Below are 19,890 nucleotides of genomic sequence, written 5' to 3'. Positions count from 1 at the left end.
TGGTTTCATGAGTTACATTCAGGTCTTTGATCCATTTCGAATTTACTTTTGTGTATGGGGTTAGACAATGATCCAGTTTCATTCTCTTACATGTAGCTGTCCAGTTTTGCCAACACCAACTGTTGAAGAGGCTGTCATTTCCCCATTGTATGTCTATGGCTCCTTTATCGTATATTAATTGACCATATATGCTTGCGTTACTGTCTGGAGTCTCTATTCTGTTCCACTGGTCTGTGGGTCTATTCTTGTGCCAGTGCCAAATTGTCTTGATTACTGTGGCTTTGTAGTAGAGCTTGAAGTTGGGGAGTAAGATCCCCTCCACTTTATTCTTTCCTCTCAGGATTGCTTTGCCTATACGGGGTCTTTGGTGGTTCCATATGAATTTTTGAACTATTTGTTCCAGTTCATTGAAGAATGTTGTTGGTAATTTGACAGGGACTGCATTGAATCTGTAGATTGCTTTGGGCAGGATGGCCATTTTGATGATATTAATTCTTCCTAGCCAGGAGCATGGGATGAGTTTCCATTTGTTAGTGTCCTCTGTAATTTCTCTTAAGAGTGTCTTGTAGTTTTCAGGGTATAGGTCTTTCACTTCCTTGGTTAGATTTATTCCTAGGCATTTTATTCTTTTTGATGCAACTGTGAATGGAATTGTTTTCCTTATTTCTCTTTCTGTTAGTTCATCGTTAGTGTATAGGAAAGCCACAGATTTCTGTGTGTTAATTTTGTATCCTGCAACTTTGCTGTGTTCCAATATCAGTTCTAGTAGTTTTGGAGTGGAGTCTTTAGGGTTTTTTATGTACAATATCATGTCATCTGCAAATAGTGACAGTTTGACTTCTTCTTTACCAGTCTGGATTCCTTATATTTCTTTGTTTTGTCTTACTGCCTGGCTAGGACCTCCAGTACTGTGTTGAATAGCAGTGGGGAGAGTGGGCATCCCTGTCTTTTTCCTGATCTCAGAGGAAAAGTTTTCAGTTTCTCACTGTTCAGTATGATGTTGGCTGTGGGTTTATCATATATGGCCTTTATTATGTTGAGGTACTTGCCCTCTATACCCATTTTGTTGAGAGTTTTTATCATGACTGGATGTTGAATTTTGTCAAATGCTTTTTCAGCATCTATGGAGATGATCATGTGATTTTTGTCCTTTTTGTTTATGTGGTGGATGATCTTGATGGATTTTTGAATGTTGTACCATCCTTGCATCCCTGAGATGAATCCCACTTGGTCATGGTGTATGATCATCTTGATGTATTTTTTAATTCAGTTTGCTAAAATTTTGTTGAGTATTTTTGCATCTATGTTCATCTGGGATACTGGTCGGTCTGTAATTTTTTTTTGGTGGGGTCTTTGCCTGGTTTTGGTACTAGGGTGATGCTGGCTTCATAAAATGAGTTTGGGAGTATTCCCTCCTCTTCCATTTTTTGGAAAACTTTAACGTGAGTGGGTATTATGTCTTCTCTGTATGTCTGATAAAATTCCACGGTAAATCCATCTGGCCCTGGGGGTTTTGCTTTTGGGTAGTTTTTTGATTACTGTTTCAATTTCTTTGCTCGTAATTGGTTTGTTTAACTTTTGTGTTTCTTCCTTGGTCAGTCTTGGAAGGTTGTATTTTTCTAGGAAGTTGTCCATTTCTTCTAGGTTTTCCAGCTTGTTAGCATATAGGTTTTCATAGTATTCTCTAATAATTCTTTGTATTTCTGTAGGGTCTGTTGTGATTTTTCCTTTCTCATTTCTGATTCTGTTGATGTGTATTGACTCTCTTTTTCTCTTAATAAGTCTGGCTACAGGCTTATCTATTTTGTTTATTTTCTCAAAGAACCAGCTCTTGGTTTCATTGATTTTTCCTATTGTTTTATTCTTCTCAATTTTATTTATTTCTTCTCTGATCTTTATTATGTTCCTCCTTCTGCTGACTTTAGGCCTCATTTGTTCTTTTTTTCCAATTTCTATAATTGTGACTTTAGACTATTCATTTGTGACTGTTCTTCCTTGTTTAATTATGCCTGGATTGCTATATACTTTCCTCGTAAAACTGCTTTCACTGCATCCCACAGAAGTTGGGGCTTTGTGTTGTTGTTGTCATTTGTTTCTATATATTCCTTGATCTCTATTTAAATTTGTTCATTGATCCATTGATTATTTAGGAGCATGTTGTTAAGCCTCCATGTGTTTGTGTGACTTTTTACTTTCTTTGTACAATTTAGTTCCAGTTTTACACCTTTGTGGCCTGAGAAGTTGGTTGATAGAATTTCAATCTCTTTGAATTTACTGAAGCTCTTTTTGTGGCCTAGTATGTGGTCTATTCTGGAGAATGTTCCATGTGCACTTGAGAAGAATGTGTATCCTGCTGCTTTTGGGTGTAGAGTTCTGTAGATGTCTATTAGGTCCATCTGTTCTATTGTGTTGTTCAGTGCCTCTGTGTCCTTAATTATTTTCTGTCTGGTGGATCTGTCCTTTGGAGTGAGTGGTGTGTTGAAGTCTCCTAGAATGAATGCATTGCATTCTATTTCCTCCTTCAATTCTGTTATTATTTGTTTCACATATGTTGGTGCTCCTGTATTGGGTGCATATATATTTATAATGGTTATATCCTCTTGTTGGACTGACCCCTTTATCATTATGTAATGTCGTTCTTTATCTGTTGTTACTTTTTTTGTTTTGAAGTCTATTTTGTCTGATACTAGTACTGCAACACCTGCTTTTTCTCCCTATTGTTTGCATGAAATATCTTTTTCCATCCCTTGACTTTTACTCTGTGCATGTCTTTGGGCTTGAGGTGAGTCTCTTGTAAGCAGCATATAGATCCATTAATTTTTATCCATTAATTACTGTGTCTTTTGATTGGTGCATTCAGTCCATTTACATTTAGGGTGATTATTGAAAGATATATATTTATTGCCATTGCAGGCTTTAGATTTGTGGTTATCAAAGGTTCAAGGTTAGCTTCTTTAATGTCTTACCATCTAACTTAACTCGCTTATCGAGCTATTATAAACACTGCCTGATGATTCTTCATTTCTCTCCCTTCTTATTCCTCCTCCTCCATTCTTTATATGCTAGGTGGTTTGTTTTGTTCTCTTTTGTGTTTCCTTTGACTGCTTTTGTGGGTAGTTGATTTTACTTCTTGCCTTTAGTTAGTATTTGGTTGGTCTGCTTTCTTTGCTGTGATTTTATTTTCTCTGGTGACATCTATTTAGCCTTAGGAGTGCTTCCATCTAGAGTAGTCCCTCTAAAATACCCTGTAGAGGTGGTTTGTGGGAGGCAAATTCCGTCAACTTTTACTTGTCTGGGAATTGTTTAATCCCTCCTTCATATTTAAATGATAATCGTGCTGGATATAGTATTCTTGGTTCAAGGCACTCCTGTTTCATTGCATTAAATATATCATGCCATTCTCTTCTAGCCTGTAAGGTTTCTGTTGAGAAGTCTGATGAGAGCCTGATGGGTTTTCCTTTGTAGGTGACCTTTTTTCTCTCTCTGGCTGCCTTTAATTCTCTGTCCTTGTCCTTGATCTTTGCCATTTTAATTATTATGTGTCTTGGTGTTGTCCTCCTTGGGTGCCTTCTGTTGGGAGTTCTGTGAGCATCTGTGGTCTGAGTGGCTATTTCCTCCCCCAGTTTGGGGAAGTTTTCAGTAGTCATTTCTTCAAATACACTTTCTATCCCTTTTTCTCTCTCTTCTTCTTCTTCTGATAGCCCTATAATGTGGATATTGTTCCATTTGGATTGGTCACACTGTTCTCTTAATATTCTTTCATTCCTGGAGATTCTTTTTTCTCTCTCTGCATCAGCTACTCTGTGTTCCTGTTCTCTAATTTCTATTCCATTAATGGCCTCTTGCATCTCATCTATTCTGCTCTTAAGTCCTTTAGGAGATTGTTTTATTTCTGTATTCTCCCTCCCAACTTTATCCGTTAGCTCTTGCATTTTTCTCTGTAGCTCCATCAGCATGGTTATGACCTTTATTTTGAATTCTTTTTCAGGAAGATTGGTTAAATGTATTTCCCCAGGTTCTCTCTCAGGGGATTTCTGTGTGATTCTGGTCTGAATCAAATTCTTCTGCCTTTCCATGGCAATAGTGGTAGTCATGGGCAGTTGGCGCATGTGTCAGCTGGGAGAACAAAGTCCCTTCCTGCTTGCTCAACACCCTCCTCTCCTGCGAGAATGGCAACTTCTAGCAGCTTGTGCTGGGCAGCTGCATGCCTCTGAGTCTGGCCTGGGTGTCTGTGGAGGGGGCTCTGCATGGCTGCTGTGGGCATGGCCTGTCTCAGGCTGCTGCTCCATTATGGCGGGGCAGTGCCAGATGGGGAACAGGTGGGAGGCTGTTTATCATTGTGAGGGGCCTGAGAGCTGTGCTGCCGCCCAGGGGTTTAGGGCACCTGGAGTTCCCCAGGATTCCCAGCTGCTGGGCTGAGTGTGCGGGACACTTCTGTCCAGCTGTGAGGCTCTTGTCCCTTTAAGACTTTCAAAAAGCACTCTCTTTTCTTTTGTCCCAGGGGCACCAGCTGTGGGAACCCGCTCGCAGGTTTTACTGTTCCGTTTCCCTAGTATCCAGCACCCCATGCACTGTGTGTTTGCGCTCCTGGTGCAGATCTCTAGGACTGGGTATTTAGCAGTCCTGGGATCCCTCTCCCTCTCTGCTCTGACTCCTCTCCTCCAGCCAGGAAGCTGTGGTGGGGGGTACACTCGGGTCCCGCTGGACTGCGGCTTGTATCTTACCCCCTTCACGAGGTGCTAGGTTCTTGCAGGTGTAGATGTAGCCTGGCTGTTGTACTGTATCTTCTGGTCTCTCTTTTAGGAATAGTTGTATTTGTTGTATTTTCAAAAATATATAATGTTTTGGGAGGAGATTTCCACTGCCCTACTCATGCCACCATCTTGGCTCTGCCCTCTAGAGATAGGGTTTTAAACAAGCAGGACAAATTATACTAAAAGCATATTTTACCAAGTCTCCATAAATATAGCCATAAGGAGCTTGATTAAAATAACTTAAGAATTTACTGTAAGAGAAAGGTATGTCACTTATTTGAGAGGACAGTCTTTTAATAAAAGTGAAGCTATATGATTTCATGGCCAAGTTGGCTCTGCATGCTAAATGTTAAAATGAAGATCCCAAATAATTAAAACTCTAATTCCAAACTATTCAGCAGCTTCAACTATATAGCAAAAAATGGGTTTTATAGTACCTCTTTTACCTTTAGAAATATTTTCAGAGATGACACTGGTGGAAGATATAAAAAGATCTCTCTGACATAATGCTCTTAGGTTCCCCTTTTTGTTTATCCTACAATTTCTAGTATATCCTCCCCAATCACAAGTCTAGGTGAGTGTGCTAAAGCACCAAACTGCTGTTAATGCCTTGACCCATCTCTTTAGGCCAGTTTTCATGGGCCACCTGAGCTTTAATTGCTTCAGGCTCCATGGCCCCAAGGCTGGTCAACACCAAATCTTATTCAAACTTAAGACATTCTAATTTTAATAATTAACAACAAAAAACAAATGTATACACTATCCATAATATAGGTTGAAATATAACAATTTGATTATATAATATTTTTAACAATAATGTTTTAAAGAACAGCTCAAGTTACTTAAAAAAAGATGATTAAAGAAGAGTATCAGTCATAAAATAAAAATTCAACACTGTTTTAAAACTAGAATTCTGAGGCTGTTATTCTACTAAGAAGTAAGGAAAACATAGGATATACATTAAACACAGCAAGAGTCTGTGTTTATTCTGTTAGGAAGTAAGGAAAACAGAATATACATTAAACACATTGAGAACACAGCGAATGGTGAACATTCTTTCCTTTAAGCAACATATTGAAAGATTCTATCAGAAATTGATGATTCGAATTAAAGTTAAGGTACTTTATTTAAGCACTCCATATATAATACTTTTCCTCTAGTGCTTAAGGTATTTATTGATCAGTGGTCCATATGTAATTTGATAATTCAAATGAACAGTTTCAGTAAGTTTTACCCTACAAAAAAAAACTCAGAGTGTTCTAATTATACCCACAAATGCTTTATTAGATGAAATCACAAATGCTAATTACAATTTAAAATGCTAAATGCAACTTAGAGTTTTTCCAGTGTTGTTGATGCTTAAACATCAAATGTAAGGATATCAGAGTCCTAAATTAAAAATTTTCTAATATGACACATTCCAAAAGTAAAAATTCTGCTTGTGTTAACAAAAACTGCTTACCACTATACACTTTAGGAATGTGAAAACAAAATGCAGCAAATTAGCACCACGTAAATGCTAACTAAACAGAGCCAAAAGTGAAACAGAAAAGTACTGCAAGCCAGCAGACCCTTACTACCAGACTGAAATAAGAGGGAAATGCTTACAAATGTAAGAATTCTTAACGTGACAATATTCTATGTGGGATCTTTTTTAAAAAAGATGACTGAATTTCATGATAAAGAAGAACATCTGACTTAAAACAAAGCAAAATTTTAGGCCCCAAAGCACCCCATATTTTGAATTTGCCTTTCAGTGACCAATAGAATGCACCCACCAAGTCGGAATCCCTGGGGCAGTGGCTACTTGTCCATGGCATGGCCATCAAGGAGAGAGCATGAAGCAAACGTGTGACTTAGGCTTGAAACAGCTGATGATAAAACTATACAATGAAATACTTTAGCATAACTGAGAATCTGAATTTAAACTTTTTCTATAAAAGGAAAATTATATTTGATAGTGAAGAAAACAGATGTGAAAAAAATGCTTTAAACAGTTTCTGGGATGGCTGGTTTCCTAATTCAAAATTATCATTCAATTCATAATATATTCTCATAACAGGATATACTTTCCAACATTAAAGTGATCTGCTTTTTCATGGAGAATAAAGCAAAAGATACCTTCAAATAATCTTTTATTTTATAAAAAGTGAAGATCAGCACTTTATTATTTGCTACTTTCTGATATGAATATCTGGCATTATATATTAAGCTATCCCACCTTTATAGTAAACTTATTGTCAACATTACAAGCCTATATGTCACATATATATAGTAAGAAGTTTCATTTTACATAGTATTTCTTTCCAGGAAAGCAGTAAGGTAATTCCAGGAAAGTCTACATGCAATTAAATAAGTGTGGTACCCAAACCATCAGTTCTAGCTATGTAACAAACATTTCTTCAAAACCTAAGTCTCACCATTACAAGAAAGTATTTCCCCCGAAACGAAGGCACACTTAAGGGACAGCAAACCTGATTCAGAGTTGCTGCTGTGGCTCTCAGATTCCAGTGAGCTGCTGCTGCTTGCACTCCATCGGGAACTACTTCCACTGGCCTTTGATGGCTGAGATTTTTCAGCTACAAATGGGGAAACACATTAAAATGCCAGTAGAATTAAGAAGTCACAGGAACATTTAAAAACTGACACCTACATTTTGTTTGATGTTTTCTAGAATTTAACTGATTACTGAAATCCAGTAACTGCTTTTCAAACATGTGTTTTTTCTGTGATTCAAATTCTTCTTTGGACTTAATAATTTTCTTACCTGTGTGATTAAGGAGAGAAAAAAAAGAGTAAGTATAACCCCAAACTACCACAAATACCTGACTGATTTCTACTGTTACACAGAAATACATACTGTGAGGTTCTACCGGTCTTTTCCTTAGACATGCAGCAACGTATTTTTCCAGTTCTCTTAGTGTTGATGCTTTCAGTGTTTCAAAGTCTATCTCAATCTCATCAGGGTTAGGATTTCTCAGAGACGGCTCTTTTGATTGTAGTATATGAACAACCTGCCCAAGTTTATCTCCAGGAAGTTTGTTTATATCCAAACTTAACTGTCTTTTCTCATCATTGCTCATAGGTGTAGCATTATCTTCATCTTCAGATTTCAGAGCAAAGACCTGCTGTTTCTTCTTCTTTGGCTGACTGTAACAAAAATTAAATTTAGCCAAATTTATTTTAGAGAGTATTATTATTTTAATAGGGCATCATAAAAGATACTTACTTGATCTTGGACTTTTCCTTTAAATTCATTTGCTTCAAGTTTTTCCTTACATTTTCTTCTCTGTTATTAACCATTTCTTTTTTCTTTTTTCTTTTAGATTTGTTCTTTTTCTTAAGCTTATGTAAAGGTACTTGGGACAGAACCTGTAGCTGATGATGAACAGCTTTAAGCTGGTAAAGGAAAAATTCTTTAAACATTCATGGCTTTAAATAAAGACACCAGAAAAAAAAAAGGAAGGTGCTCAGAAGTCAAGAGTACCCTTCATGAAATTCACTTCATAATACATTTCCTTCCACAAATTTGTTACTTTGAAGGGCATACATTAAATTATAGGCACTACCATATGCTCAGCCCATAAATTTAAATATCCATCTCAGACCAAGGATAATTAATGTTTTCAGCTAGTCTTAAGTTTCTAATCATTAATTGTTTTTAATCATTCATTTTTCAGGCTTGAACTCAGAGCAGATTAGCATTTTATCACAAAAGATAGAAAATGTTAAATAAAAATCTCATTCATAAAATATCTTAGATTATATCATATAAATAGTTTCAATGAGAATCAACTTATTGTGGTTAGGGATATAAATAATAATTTTATTTACACAACAGCCAAGATTTGGAAGCAACCTAAATATCCATTGACAGATGAAGAATAAAGGAGACATGGTACAAATATGTGCAATGGAACATTCTTCTGCCAAAAAAAGGAATGAAATCTTGTCATTCACATCAAGATGGATGGACCTAAAGGGTATTATGCTAAGTGAAATGAGTCAGACAAAAAAAGATAAATACTGTGGTTTCATTTACATGTGGATTCTAAAAAATGAAACAAACAAACAGAAATAGACTGAAATACAGAGAACAGACTGACGGTTGCCCGAGCAGTTGGAAGGTTGGGGGATAGGCACATTTGATGAAAGGAACAGAGAGGTACAAGCTTCTAATTATAAAACAAGCAAGTCACAGGAATGAAAGTACAGCATAGGGAATATAGTCAATAGTACTGCATAACTTTGTATGGTAATAAATGGTAATTATATTTATCACAGTAGGTATTTTGTAATGTATATAGTTGTCAAATCACTACATTGTACATCTGAAACATAATACATCAACTATCCTTCAATAAAAAAAATCAAAAGAAAAACTTATTTGAAAAAGCTATTTTTACTAAAGATTTGGGACCCTAATAAACTTTAAAAAACAGATTTTTAAGATGTACAGATATTTGAGAAGGAAAGATTATTAAATATTACAAATGTGTCAACAGCAGTAACTAGTACCGAGGGGGAGGGGGATAAAGGGGAACAATAATTTGCAATCACAATATAAGTTGGTCATGGGACAGTAGTACAGCATGGAAAATACAGTCAATGACTCTGTAACATCCTTCTATGTTGACAGTAACTGCACTAGAGGGGGTGAGGATTTAACAATATTGGTAACTGCTGAATCACTGTGTTGTATATTTGAAATCAATATAAGATTGTATATCAACAATGCTTCAATTAAAAAAATATTACAAATGTGCCAAAAAGTAAATTAAGCCACAGTTGCTAACTGACCTAAAGAGTACTTTTTAATCTATAAAAAGGATTTTATAGTAGGTCAACTGCAACAGCTCATAAAAAAATATAACAACTTATATCAATACAATCAACTACCTGCTCCTGAAGCTTTGCAAGATGCTGAACTTGCTCATCTTCCAAATCACCAGAAGAGTCATCTGCAGAGGAAGTGTCACTACTGCCTTCTCTACTGAGGGCGTTTGTGTTACCTGTTTTGATGTGACATACAGGCATAGTCTCAACAGGTTCTTCTGGGATCTTTGCAAAATGCATTTCAAAAACATCCTATAATGGAAAATTGCACTATTAGGGTTTTCTGTATTTCTGATCTAATGCAACAATTACACTGCTTAACACGGTACATTTCAGAATTGTATTTTGAACAAGAATTCTATTTTTCTTTGTGGGAAACATTTTGTAATATATATCAAATCATTATATTGTATACCTTAACCTTATACAAAGGTTGTATGTCAATTACATGTCTGTAAAACTAGGAAGAAAAGATTCACCAGAAGAAATATAATGAGACTCATGTTTCCCTGCCTGCCAAACTTAGCAACTTTTTTCTCTTTTTCCAGGCAAGAGAGACCTCTCCAGTTACACAGGGTACCTTCTTTCAAGGATCTTCTGCCATGAGTAAGTTCTCCCAATGCCTCAGGCTTGAATCCTTGAGACTTCCCTTTAATGGGACATGGGCTCCAGTCGACCTTGTATCTCAAATATCTAGTGTCCCCTCTTGACTAATATTTCTCCATATCCTCCGTATGCAGGGCAGCTTCATTAAGGACTTGCTACTAACATCTTACCATGCTGATAAACAGTGACTCAGTGGGGTGGGGTGGGGGTCTTGATAATCTGGGTGAATATTGAAACCACAATGCTGCTCATGTGAAACCTTCATAAGGTTGTATATCAATGATACATTAATTAAAAAAAAGACTTGCTACTAAAAGATGCTATACCTCCAAAAAGACAACCACCACAATTTTAAGAGTAATATAAATTGTGTTTTACTACTTGTGGGGGATGGATGTTACTCTTTATCTCTCCAGTTATGGTTCTAAAACTTCTAACTATGTTCAGAGGAAACTCACTTTCAGAACACACATAACAACTTACTTGGAGTGTTCTTGCCATTGTCACTATTTCATGATCTGGAGGATTATATTTGTAACAGTTCATGAACATTAATCTGACATCTGCAGCAAATTCATATGCATCTTTATATTCTTGGTTTTCCATTTTTCCCTACATGATGGAAAAATTACAGGTTTCCTAAACAACATGGTTTAATAATTACTTGAGCATCTATATTAAGTGCTTATGTCATGAAATAATTCAAACTTGCAGATAATACCAAAAACAGATACCCACCATCCAGATTTGACAAATGTTAAAATTCTGCTATACTTGTTTCATATTTTTACACTGAAAAAAAATTCCAGTAAATTTTGACAAGTTAATATAAGGAAGTTAATATAAGGGCATTCCAAATAAAGAAAAGAACAGGAACAAAATCACAAAAGCAGGAAAACTGTGTTTCCAGATGATCTTGGATATGCAAGTTTGATCTTATGAAAGCAGTGATAAGATAAATTCCCTAAACCAATTGTGAACATCTAAATGAAAGGTTTGTATGAAAATTCTCCTGGGAATGAAAAGACATTAGAAACTGAAAAGAAGATAAATTATCAGCATGGGTTATGTTTTTAGGTAGTTGCATATATAAAGTGGATAGAAGAGTGGCGATGTAGAATAGCAACAGTTAAGGCAGCCACTCTGAAAAGAAAATCAAGCAGGCAGGAAAATCCTAAAGACTGGTGAGCAAAATGTGTATATTAATAGACAACTCATAAACAAATACAAAAAGCCAATAAATACAACATGCCAGATCTCACTGTAATTAAAGAAACACGAAACATGTGAAACGTAATTATCTACCAATCAGATTATTGACAGTTGAGAATGATATCAGAGAAGTTACCAGCTTCCTACCCTTGGAATTCTATAACAGCCTTGTAACCACTCTCCACTTTGCTGCTAGAGAAATTATTCTAAGAATCAAATATGGGGACATAACTCTCCTGTTTTTCTGTATTTTGGACATGTTTTTCTCACCTGACAGCCTTCCAAGTTGACCCCCTGCCTGGAATGTCCTGCAGTTTACTAAATCCTACTTATCCTTTAAGATTCCACTGAGATTTTACCTATTTCAGGTCATGTTTCATGACCTCACAGTCTGAATTAATACACAGGGCAAAGTAGAAAAGCCTATTTTGAAGTGATGGTTACGTTTTTTCAGAACTTAAAACATGAGCTTCAGATTGAAAGGGCTAATTTCCAGTCAAGATAAATAAAATTAAATGCATAAAGAGAGGAAAGACAGATTACCTACAAAAGGATGACAAGTAGACTGACAGCAGACTTCTTATCAGCAACAATAGATACCTTCCTAGTGCTGAGGGAAAATAGTAACTGTCTCCTATAATTCCATAGTCAGTTAAAGAATCTCTCAAGAATAAAGACAACAAATAGACATTTTTGAGACATAACTATAAAGAGTTTACTCTCCATACATGCTCATGGAAGAGCCACTGGTTTGTACTTCAGCAAAAAGAAAAACAACTAAGGGGAAGAGGAAAATGCAAGAAAGAAGGTAAGCACAAATAATTATTTGTAGATTAATAAACTTAATGTTGATGATGAAAAAAAAGATTGCTTTCTTAAAAGAAGAACCAAACTTTTAGACAATAAAGAACAGGGAATTCGAGTAGTCGTTCAGGAGAAAGATTGAGGTAACTGCTACAGTTCTATTCTTTCAGTAGTTTCCCTTAAAATATGTATAATTAAATTTTGCCATTAAAGTTTCCAAATCAGCCATAAATGTTGTTGATTCAGCAGAATACAAAAAGAAAAAGTGCAGAGGTTTGGAAACTACATAAATGCCTTATCAAAAATATTTGCATTAGAATTATGCAATTATTAAAAATATTCTTAAACATATGAGAAGATGTCCCAGTAAAGTAAATGAAAATTCAGGGTAGAGTTGTATTACATACTGAAACTCAAACATTGTGATAAAGAACCTTGGAAGTGTTTGAATAGAAGAAAATAAAAAGATATATTTTTAAATAGTCCCATGATTCACTCAGGTGTATGATTACTGGTAAGTTTAATTTTCTTTATTGTTTCCTGAATTTTAAATTTCTTCACAATGACAAGATTACTTTCCTCATCAAGAAAATAAGTTATCTTATTGAGACAACATTTACCTTGATAGTTCCAAGGTCCATTGGATTTTTCACAATATCGTAGTAGTTATGGAGTCCCAGAGCATTGACATCAACAGGGTTATAGAAGGGCCATGCATATGACAAGTGTTTCTTTGCAAGCATTTCTTTCAGAATCTCACTACATTGCCTTAATTGTTCAGTTACTTTAACATCCCTTACAACTTTATAGTGTTGCTCAGAATCTTGGAAAACATTCTTCAGCACATTTTCTTTTATAGGTGGCATTTTCATTGATTTTATTCCTGTAAGCACTGGGGAGGATTCACCACTTGCTTTAGCGAATGAAGTTGTTGGAGTTGTGCTATCTGCTTTTCTCTTCACACCCCTTGTAAGCTAAAGCGATTCAACAACAAAAAAAGCTATGATTAAGGTGACATTCAGAGCAAGAATTTTCAAACTTCTTTTGATCATCACACTTATCAGTTAAAAAAAAAAGGATTACTACCAACAAGTCTTCCATGTATTAAATATTAGTAAAAGTTAATGTCTCTTTTACAGGTAAAGTAAATAGTTCAAATCCTCTTTTCCCACATACTAAAGAATTGTTTTGTGTAAACGTTTAAGACCAATGAAAGTCATGGTTATACCAAAAAAAAAAAAAAAAGTTTCTGAACTCCTGAAATCAGCTAGTGCATACAATTTTAAAAAGAAAACTGTCAACCCAAATTGCAACTCAATCAAAGTTAGATCACAAAAAGAAGGGGATAGAGAGGGAGGGAGAGAAGAAGGACAAAGGAGGCAAGGATAACTGCTATTAATACAACAAAGATTAAACCAGTTCAAATTCTACCTAAGAAATCTTTAAAATTTGGTTCACATCCTAGGTTTCTGTTCACAAAATGTATACAGACAAGACTGCCTGCTATATACTGAAGAACGATTTTCACATCAACTTTAAAAAAGGTACAGACACCAAAATAACCACTTACACTGAAATCTTTTAAAGCCATAGTAACTTACTTGAGCCACTGTTTGTGAAGCAGAGCTGAGGGCAGCACCTTGTGCCATACTTAAAGGAGAAACAGATGTCTCAGGAAATACAGAGGGAATGACTTGTTGCTTGAATACTTTTTCCAGTGCTTTGGGGGATTGTTTTTCTTTAACAGAAGAAACTGCCACATTCTGTTGAGTGCCTGGTAAAATGTGAACCAGAGTCAATATTTGGGTAAAATAAAAACTATTTTTCTCTTAATATTCTAGTTTAATTCATTTAATTAAGCTTTTTAACAATATAAACACAGTATGCTCCCCTTTGAAACTCTCCCACACACACTGACAGTGTTTGACCAATTTTGATATGATATTAGATTTAGATATAATATCAAAACATGGTATCAATGGTCAACTTATCAATTTTATTTTAAAAGGTGCCTTCAATTGACAGTAATAGAGCTTTGTGACATGTTCAGGTAGCTGTGAACACAAGCCAAAATTTAAGACATCGTGCAGACAAATAGTACTATGTGTGGTCTTCAGAATGAGAGGCATAAATATCCAAGGACTTCAAAGCTTTTGCAGACAGTCTCTTATCACTGGATGACACAGAACAACAGACAGGAATATGATCAATACATCCTGCAGGTGATTCTGCCAAAGGAACAATTCTTCATATTTGTATGTCTTACATGTCACCAGAAAATGCTATAACTAAGACATTCGGGTCACATCACTCTGAAATATATATTCTTTCAAAATCCCATCAAAGCAGCTCTCTTCAATTGCTCAGGCCAAAAATCTTTAGTCATCTTTGACTCCACTCTTTACTAAACCCAATGTCCAATTCATCAGCAAACCCTTTTGCATTATCTTTGTATTCAGAATCCACTGCTATTACAAGTGCTAATCACCCTGATACAAGGCATTATCATTTCTCAACTGGATTACTCCAACAGCATCCTAAGAGGTTTTCATCTGCTGCTTTTATCAAAATAGTGATCAGACTGATCTCTCAAAATTCAAATAAGATCATAACACTTCTGCTCAATGCCCAAAGACTTCTATCTTCTCTCGCAGTAAAAGCTGAAGTCCTCACAGTGATTTTTAAGGACGTATATGATCTATCTTTTTCTCACCTCTGCTTTCCTTCCAACCTCACTTCCTATCACTGTTCTCCCTCACTTATTTCACTCCAACCTACTGGCCTATGGTCCTCAAATTTGGTACACATAGCACACTATCTGCTCTGCCGGGAGGAGACATACTCATGGCTCACTACAATTCTCTTCAGGCCTTTACTCAAATGTCACCTTCCCAAGCCATCTTATGTAAAATAATCTTCTCTTTCTATCCCTCCATTCCTTAGTTCTCTTATTTTTTTCTATGCTATTGACATATAATATATAGGTATCCCTGACCAAATTCTTGCTAAACAAACTCAGGAACCAAATAGATTTGAATATATTTTAAGATTGGGCTAGTACTCCTCAATCTGAGTTCTCATTACCCATTAAAATTTAGGAATCAAATAGATTCAGATAACCTAGTATCTTTAGATATCCGAATTGTTGCTCTTTGAACTCAGAAACTAAACTAATATGTATAGTAAGGAATATTTACATTTACTTAATTTTATCAATTTCCCTAACTAGAACAAAAAACTCTGTGAGGGGAAGAAGACTTTGTTTTGGTTTCTACTGTAACTTTTGTGACTAATACAGTCCCTGTGACATAAGAGGATTCAACAAATATTTGCTGCATGCCTACTGTCAGGCTACCATTCTGAGCACTGGGGCACAATAAAGAACAAGGCAGACATCATCTCTGTCCTTGTAGAATATTTTATCTAGTATAAGAAATAGATTTTTTTAAAGTAATTTTATTACAACTGATGCTGAGTGTTAGAAAATAAATAAATGAGGTGCTGACTAAAATAAGGCAGATATCTACTACAAAGAAGATAGCCAAGGAAAGCTTCTCTGAAGAGGCACCAGTTAAGATATTACTATAAAGATAAGCAGCCAGCCAGAGAATGGAGTGGCAGTAAAAATGTATTCAGTAGGAAAAAATTTAATGACTGAGAGGCAAGTAGCTTAGGATGAGAATGGAGAATTGGGCAAAGACAAGATAAGAAAGGACCATGGTAAAAATTTAGACTTCTTTCTTCCTTGAGAAGCCAAATGAGGTTTAAGCAGGTGAATTAGACGTTCTAGTTTATATTTAAAAGTTCACTTTTGCTATTGTGTAGAGAAGAGTCTCTACACAATACTGGATACTACACAGGATACTACACAGGATAACTGACCACTGGGAGTAAGAAAATGGTAGGCTGATTATTTACAAAAGCCAAGAAATGGAAGCAACCTAAGTATCTATCAGTAGATGAATGGATAAAGAAGATGTGATATATATACACAATGGAATACTATTCAGCCAAAAGAAAGAAATAAATCCTTCCATTTGCAACAACATGGATGGAGCTAGAGAATATTATGCTCAATGAAATAAGCCAGGCGGAGAAAGACAAGTACCAAATGATTTCCCTCATTTGCAGAGTATAACAATGAAGCAAAACTGAAGGAACAAAATAGCAACAGATTCACAGACTCCAAGAAGGGACTTGCAGTTGCCAAAGGGGAGGGGTAGGGAAGGGCGGGTGGGAAGGGAGCGAGAAGGGGATTGAGGAGTATTATGATTGGCACACATGGTGTGGGGGGGATCATGGGGAAAACAGTATAGCACAGAGAGGGCAAATAGTGACTCTGTGGCATCTTACTATACCGGTGGGCAGTGACTGCAATGGGGTAAGAGGGGGACATGATAATATGGGTGAAGGTAGTAACCACATTGTTTTCTCATGTGAAACCTTCATAAGAGTATATATCAATAATACCTTAATAAAAAAAGCTTAACTTCTCAGTGAGTCCAGATCTGAACCCATCGTAGCTGTTTCTTATTCCATACTAGAATGTAAACTCAAGAACAAGTTTTTGTTTTGTTCATTGATATATATGCCAAGAAAGTAGAACAATGTTCTGAACATAAGAGGTACTCATATATTTATTCAAAAAATAAATCAACACCAATTCAATTTACTGCACTGAATGTAAATATTTTCTTTGCAATAAAGTATCACCATGGAACCACATTATTTAGACCAGCTACTATCATATGACAATTTCTCTACCACTGTGCATAAAAATGGCATGACTGGCAGGAGCGCAGTACTACAAAAAGTAATTTGGAAACCTAACCTCCACCCCAAAGCCAAATCCTACCTATCCTTCAAGACTAAATTCAAGTCTATCACCTCTAAGGCCTTCCCCAGCTTTTCCAGTGCAAGTTAATTTCTCATTCTTTTGAGCCACAGCACATACTTTGTGTAATTTCATCTGACATTTATTATAATGAAGTCTTATTATTTTTTAAAGTTTTATTTCTAACAGAAATGTGGATTTAACTTGAGAGTTAGGGTAGTTGTACTTCTTTGTAGCCCCACAATGTGTGACTTAAAGTGACAAGCATTCAAACATATACTGACAGAAAAAGTCAAGGGATTTTTGTCTGAGGGACACTTAAGCTCTTAGTAGTAATATGAGCTCCAGAAACAAGTAGCTGCAACTTAACCTGAAATAAAATGTTAAAGTGGGTTTTTTTTTTTCCTAAAGGAAAACATTCTAAAGAAATAATTTTTACCTTGGTAGAGGTAATAGTTTCAGACATGAATAATTATCAGCTTGTTTAAAAACTTACAGACCCTACTGAGCTTTGTGTGGACCTATTTTAATCCTCTTACAGAAGTCTAGGCCTTATATTGTCAGCCTTAAGGCCAATCTTTTTCAAAAGTAAGAATAAAATAGGCACTTTAGTAAGTAGTATCTCACAGGATTGGTAAGCTTGATTTAACCCATCTTAAAGATCTATTAACAAAGGAAAAAAGTACATACTACTATCAGTAAAAACCACCACTACCATCCCTTGTAGTGGTATAAGTCTCCTATATCCAAGCCACTTAACTGCATACTTTCCATTTACAACCATGAAATGTAAATATATTCCTTATGTTGCATCTGAGGAAACTAATGTGATGATTAACGACCTTAACCACAGTTCACAGCTTCAGTGATCCAAAGACAAACCAACTATGACAACCTTGGTTTTAAGTTCTACAATAAATCCATTTGAATACTTAAGATTAATTTTCTAACTCCACATTTAAATATTATGATTACTAGATATAAAATGTTCCCCTCTAAAGTTTTTTTCAAGTTAGGAGAAAAAATCTTCAGACCCAACAAAAACATTTCATTCTTGGCTGTGGGATCTTTTGGTAGAGAACATTGGCAATTTTGGTCTCTTATTACTATAGCAGATACAAGGTCCACTACAAATATGATTTATTGGGTGTCAACTATGTTAATGGCACTATGTTATAGAAAACCTGGCTCCAACACCATAATCACTCCAACATTTTCTAATCTTTCTTTTCCTCTTTTTTATACTTTAAGGTATCTTTGATATATACTCTCACAAAGGTTTCACAAGAAAAAAAATGTGGTTATTACATTCATTCTTATTATCGAATCCCCACACACACCCCATTGCAGTCACTGTCCATCAATATAGTAAGATGCCACAGAGTCCCTGTTTGTCTTCTCTGACCTACATTGTCTTCCCTGTGACTCCACACATATCATGTGCACCAATCATGATACCGCACAACCCCCTTCTTGCTCCCTCCTGATCTGCCCTCCCACCCCTCCCCTTTGGCAACCACTAGTCCCTTCTTGGAGTCTGTGAGTCTGCTGCTATTTTGTTCCTGCAGCTTTGCTTCGTTGTTATACTCCACAAATGAGGGAAATCATTTGATACTTGTCTTTCTCTGCCTGACTTATTTCATTGAGCATAATATTCTCCAGCTCCATCCATGTTGTTGCAAATGGTAGGATTTCTTTCTTGTGGCTGAATAGTATTCCATTGCATATATGTATGACTTTATCCATTCATCTACTGATGGGCACTTATGTTGCTTCCATATCTTGGCCATTATAGTGCTGCAATAAACATAGGGGTACATATGTCTTTTTGAATCTGAGAAGTTGTTTTCCTTGGGTAAATTCCTAGGAGTGGAATTGCCAGGTCAAATGATATTTCTACTTTTAGTTTTTTGAGGAACCTCCATTTTGCTTTCCACAATGGTTGAACTAGCTTACACTGCCCCCAGCAGTGTAGGAGGGATCCCCTTTCTCCACATCCTCACCAGCATTTGTTGTTCCTAGTCTTTTCTGTGTTGGCCATCCTAACTGGTGTGAGATGATATCTCTGTGGATCTCTGTGGTTTTTGTTTGCGTTTCCCTGATAATTAGTGATGTGGAGCATTTTTTCATGTGCCTGTTGGCCATCTGAATTTCTTCTTTGGAGAATTGTCTCTTCATATCCTCTGCCCATTTTTCTATAGGGTTATTTGCTTTTGTTGAGGCATGTGAGTTATTTATATATTTTGGATGTTAACCCCTTATAAATATATTCTCCCATACTGTAGGATGCCTTTATGCTCTGCTGATAGTGTCCTTTGCTGTATAAAAGCTTTTTAGCTTGATGTAGTCCTATTTGTTCATTTTTTATTTTGTTTCCCTTGCCTGAGCAGATGTGTTCAGGAAAAAGTTGCTCATTTTATATTCAAGAGATTTTTGCCTATGTTGTCTTCTAAGAGTTTTATGGTTTCATGACTTACATTCAGGTCTTTGATTCATTTTGAGTTTACTTTTGTGTATGGGGTTAGGCAATAATAGTTTCATTCTCTGCCAACACCGGTTGTTGAAGAGGTTGTCATTTCCCCATTGTATATCCATGGCTCCTTTATCATATATTAATTGACCATATATGCTGGGGTTTATATCTGGACTCTCTACTCTGTTTCATTGGTCTATGGGTCTGTTCTTCTGCCAGTACCAAATTGTCTCACCATGGCTTTGTAGTAGAGCTTGAAGTCAGGGAGTGTAATCCCCCCACTTTATTCTTACTTCTCAGGATTGCTTTGGCTATTCAGGGTCTTCTGTGGTTCCATATGAATTTTTGAACTATTTGGTCTAGTTTGTTGA

General features: G+C 36.0%; 1 protein-coding gene across 2 annotated transcripts in view; it reads right to left on the bottom strand.

Annotated features, from left to right (window-relative positions):
- The window catches only part of BRDT (bromodomain testis associated), a 75,662-nt gene that overhangs the window by 37,823 nt on the left and 17,949 nt on the right, over positions 1–19,890 (bottom strand). For both annotated transcript variants that reach the window (XM_073234268.1, XM_073234269.1), the window contains 8 exons: positions 13,814–13,986; positions 12,833–13,186; positions 10,680–10,808; positions 9,654–9,842; positions 7,984–8,153; positions 7,615–7,904; positions 7,408–7,521; positions 7,229–7,333 (listed from right to left, as the gene is read on the bottom strand). In XM_073234268.1, the coding sequence (XP_073090369.1) occupies positions 7,229–7,333; positions 7,408–7,521; positions 7,615–7,904; positions 7,984–8,153; positions 9,654–9,842; positions 10,680–10,808; positions 12,833–13,186; positions 13,814–13,986 (1,524 nt within the window). The remainder of the gene's footprint in view (positions 1–7,228; positions 7,334–7,407; positions 7,522–7,614; positions 7,905–7,983; positions 8,154–9,653; positions 9,843–10,679; positions 10,809–12,832; positions 13,187–13,813; positions 13,987–19,890) is intronic.

This window comes from Manis javanica, chromosome 4 (assembly GCF_040802235.1).
Source record: "Manis javanica isolate MJ-LG chromosome 4, MJ_LKY, whole genome shotgun sequence".
NCBI lineage: Eukaryota > Metazoa > Chordata > Mammalia > Pholidota > Manidae > Manis > Manis javanica.
Note: the sequence above shows the minus strand (reverse complement) of the source record. Positions and strands in the feature narration are given on the sequence as shown.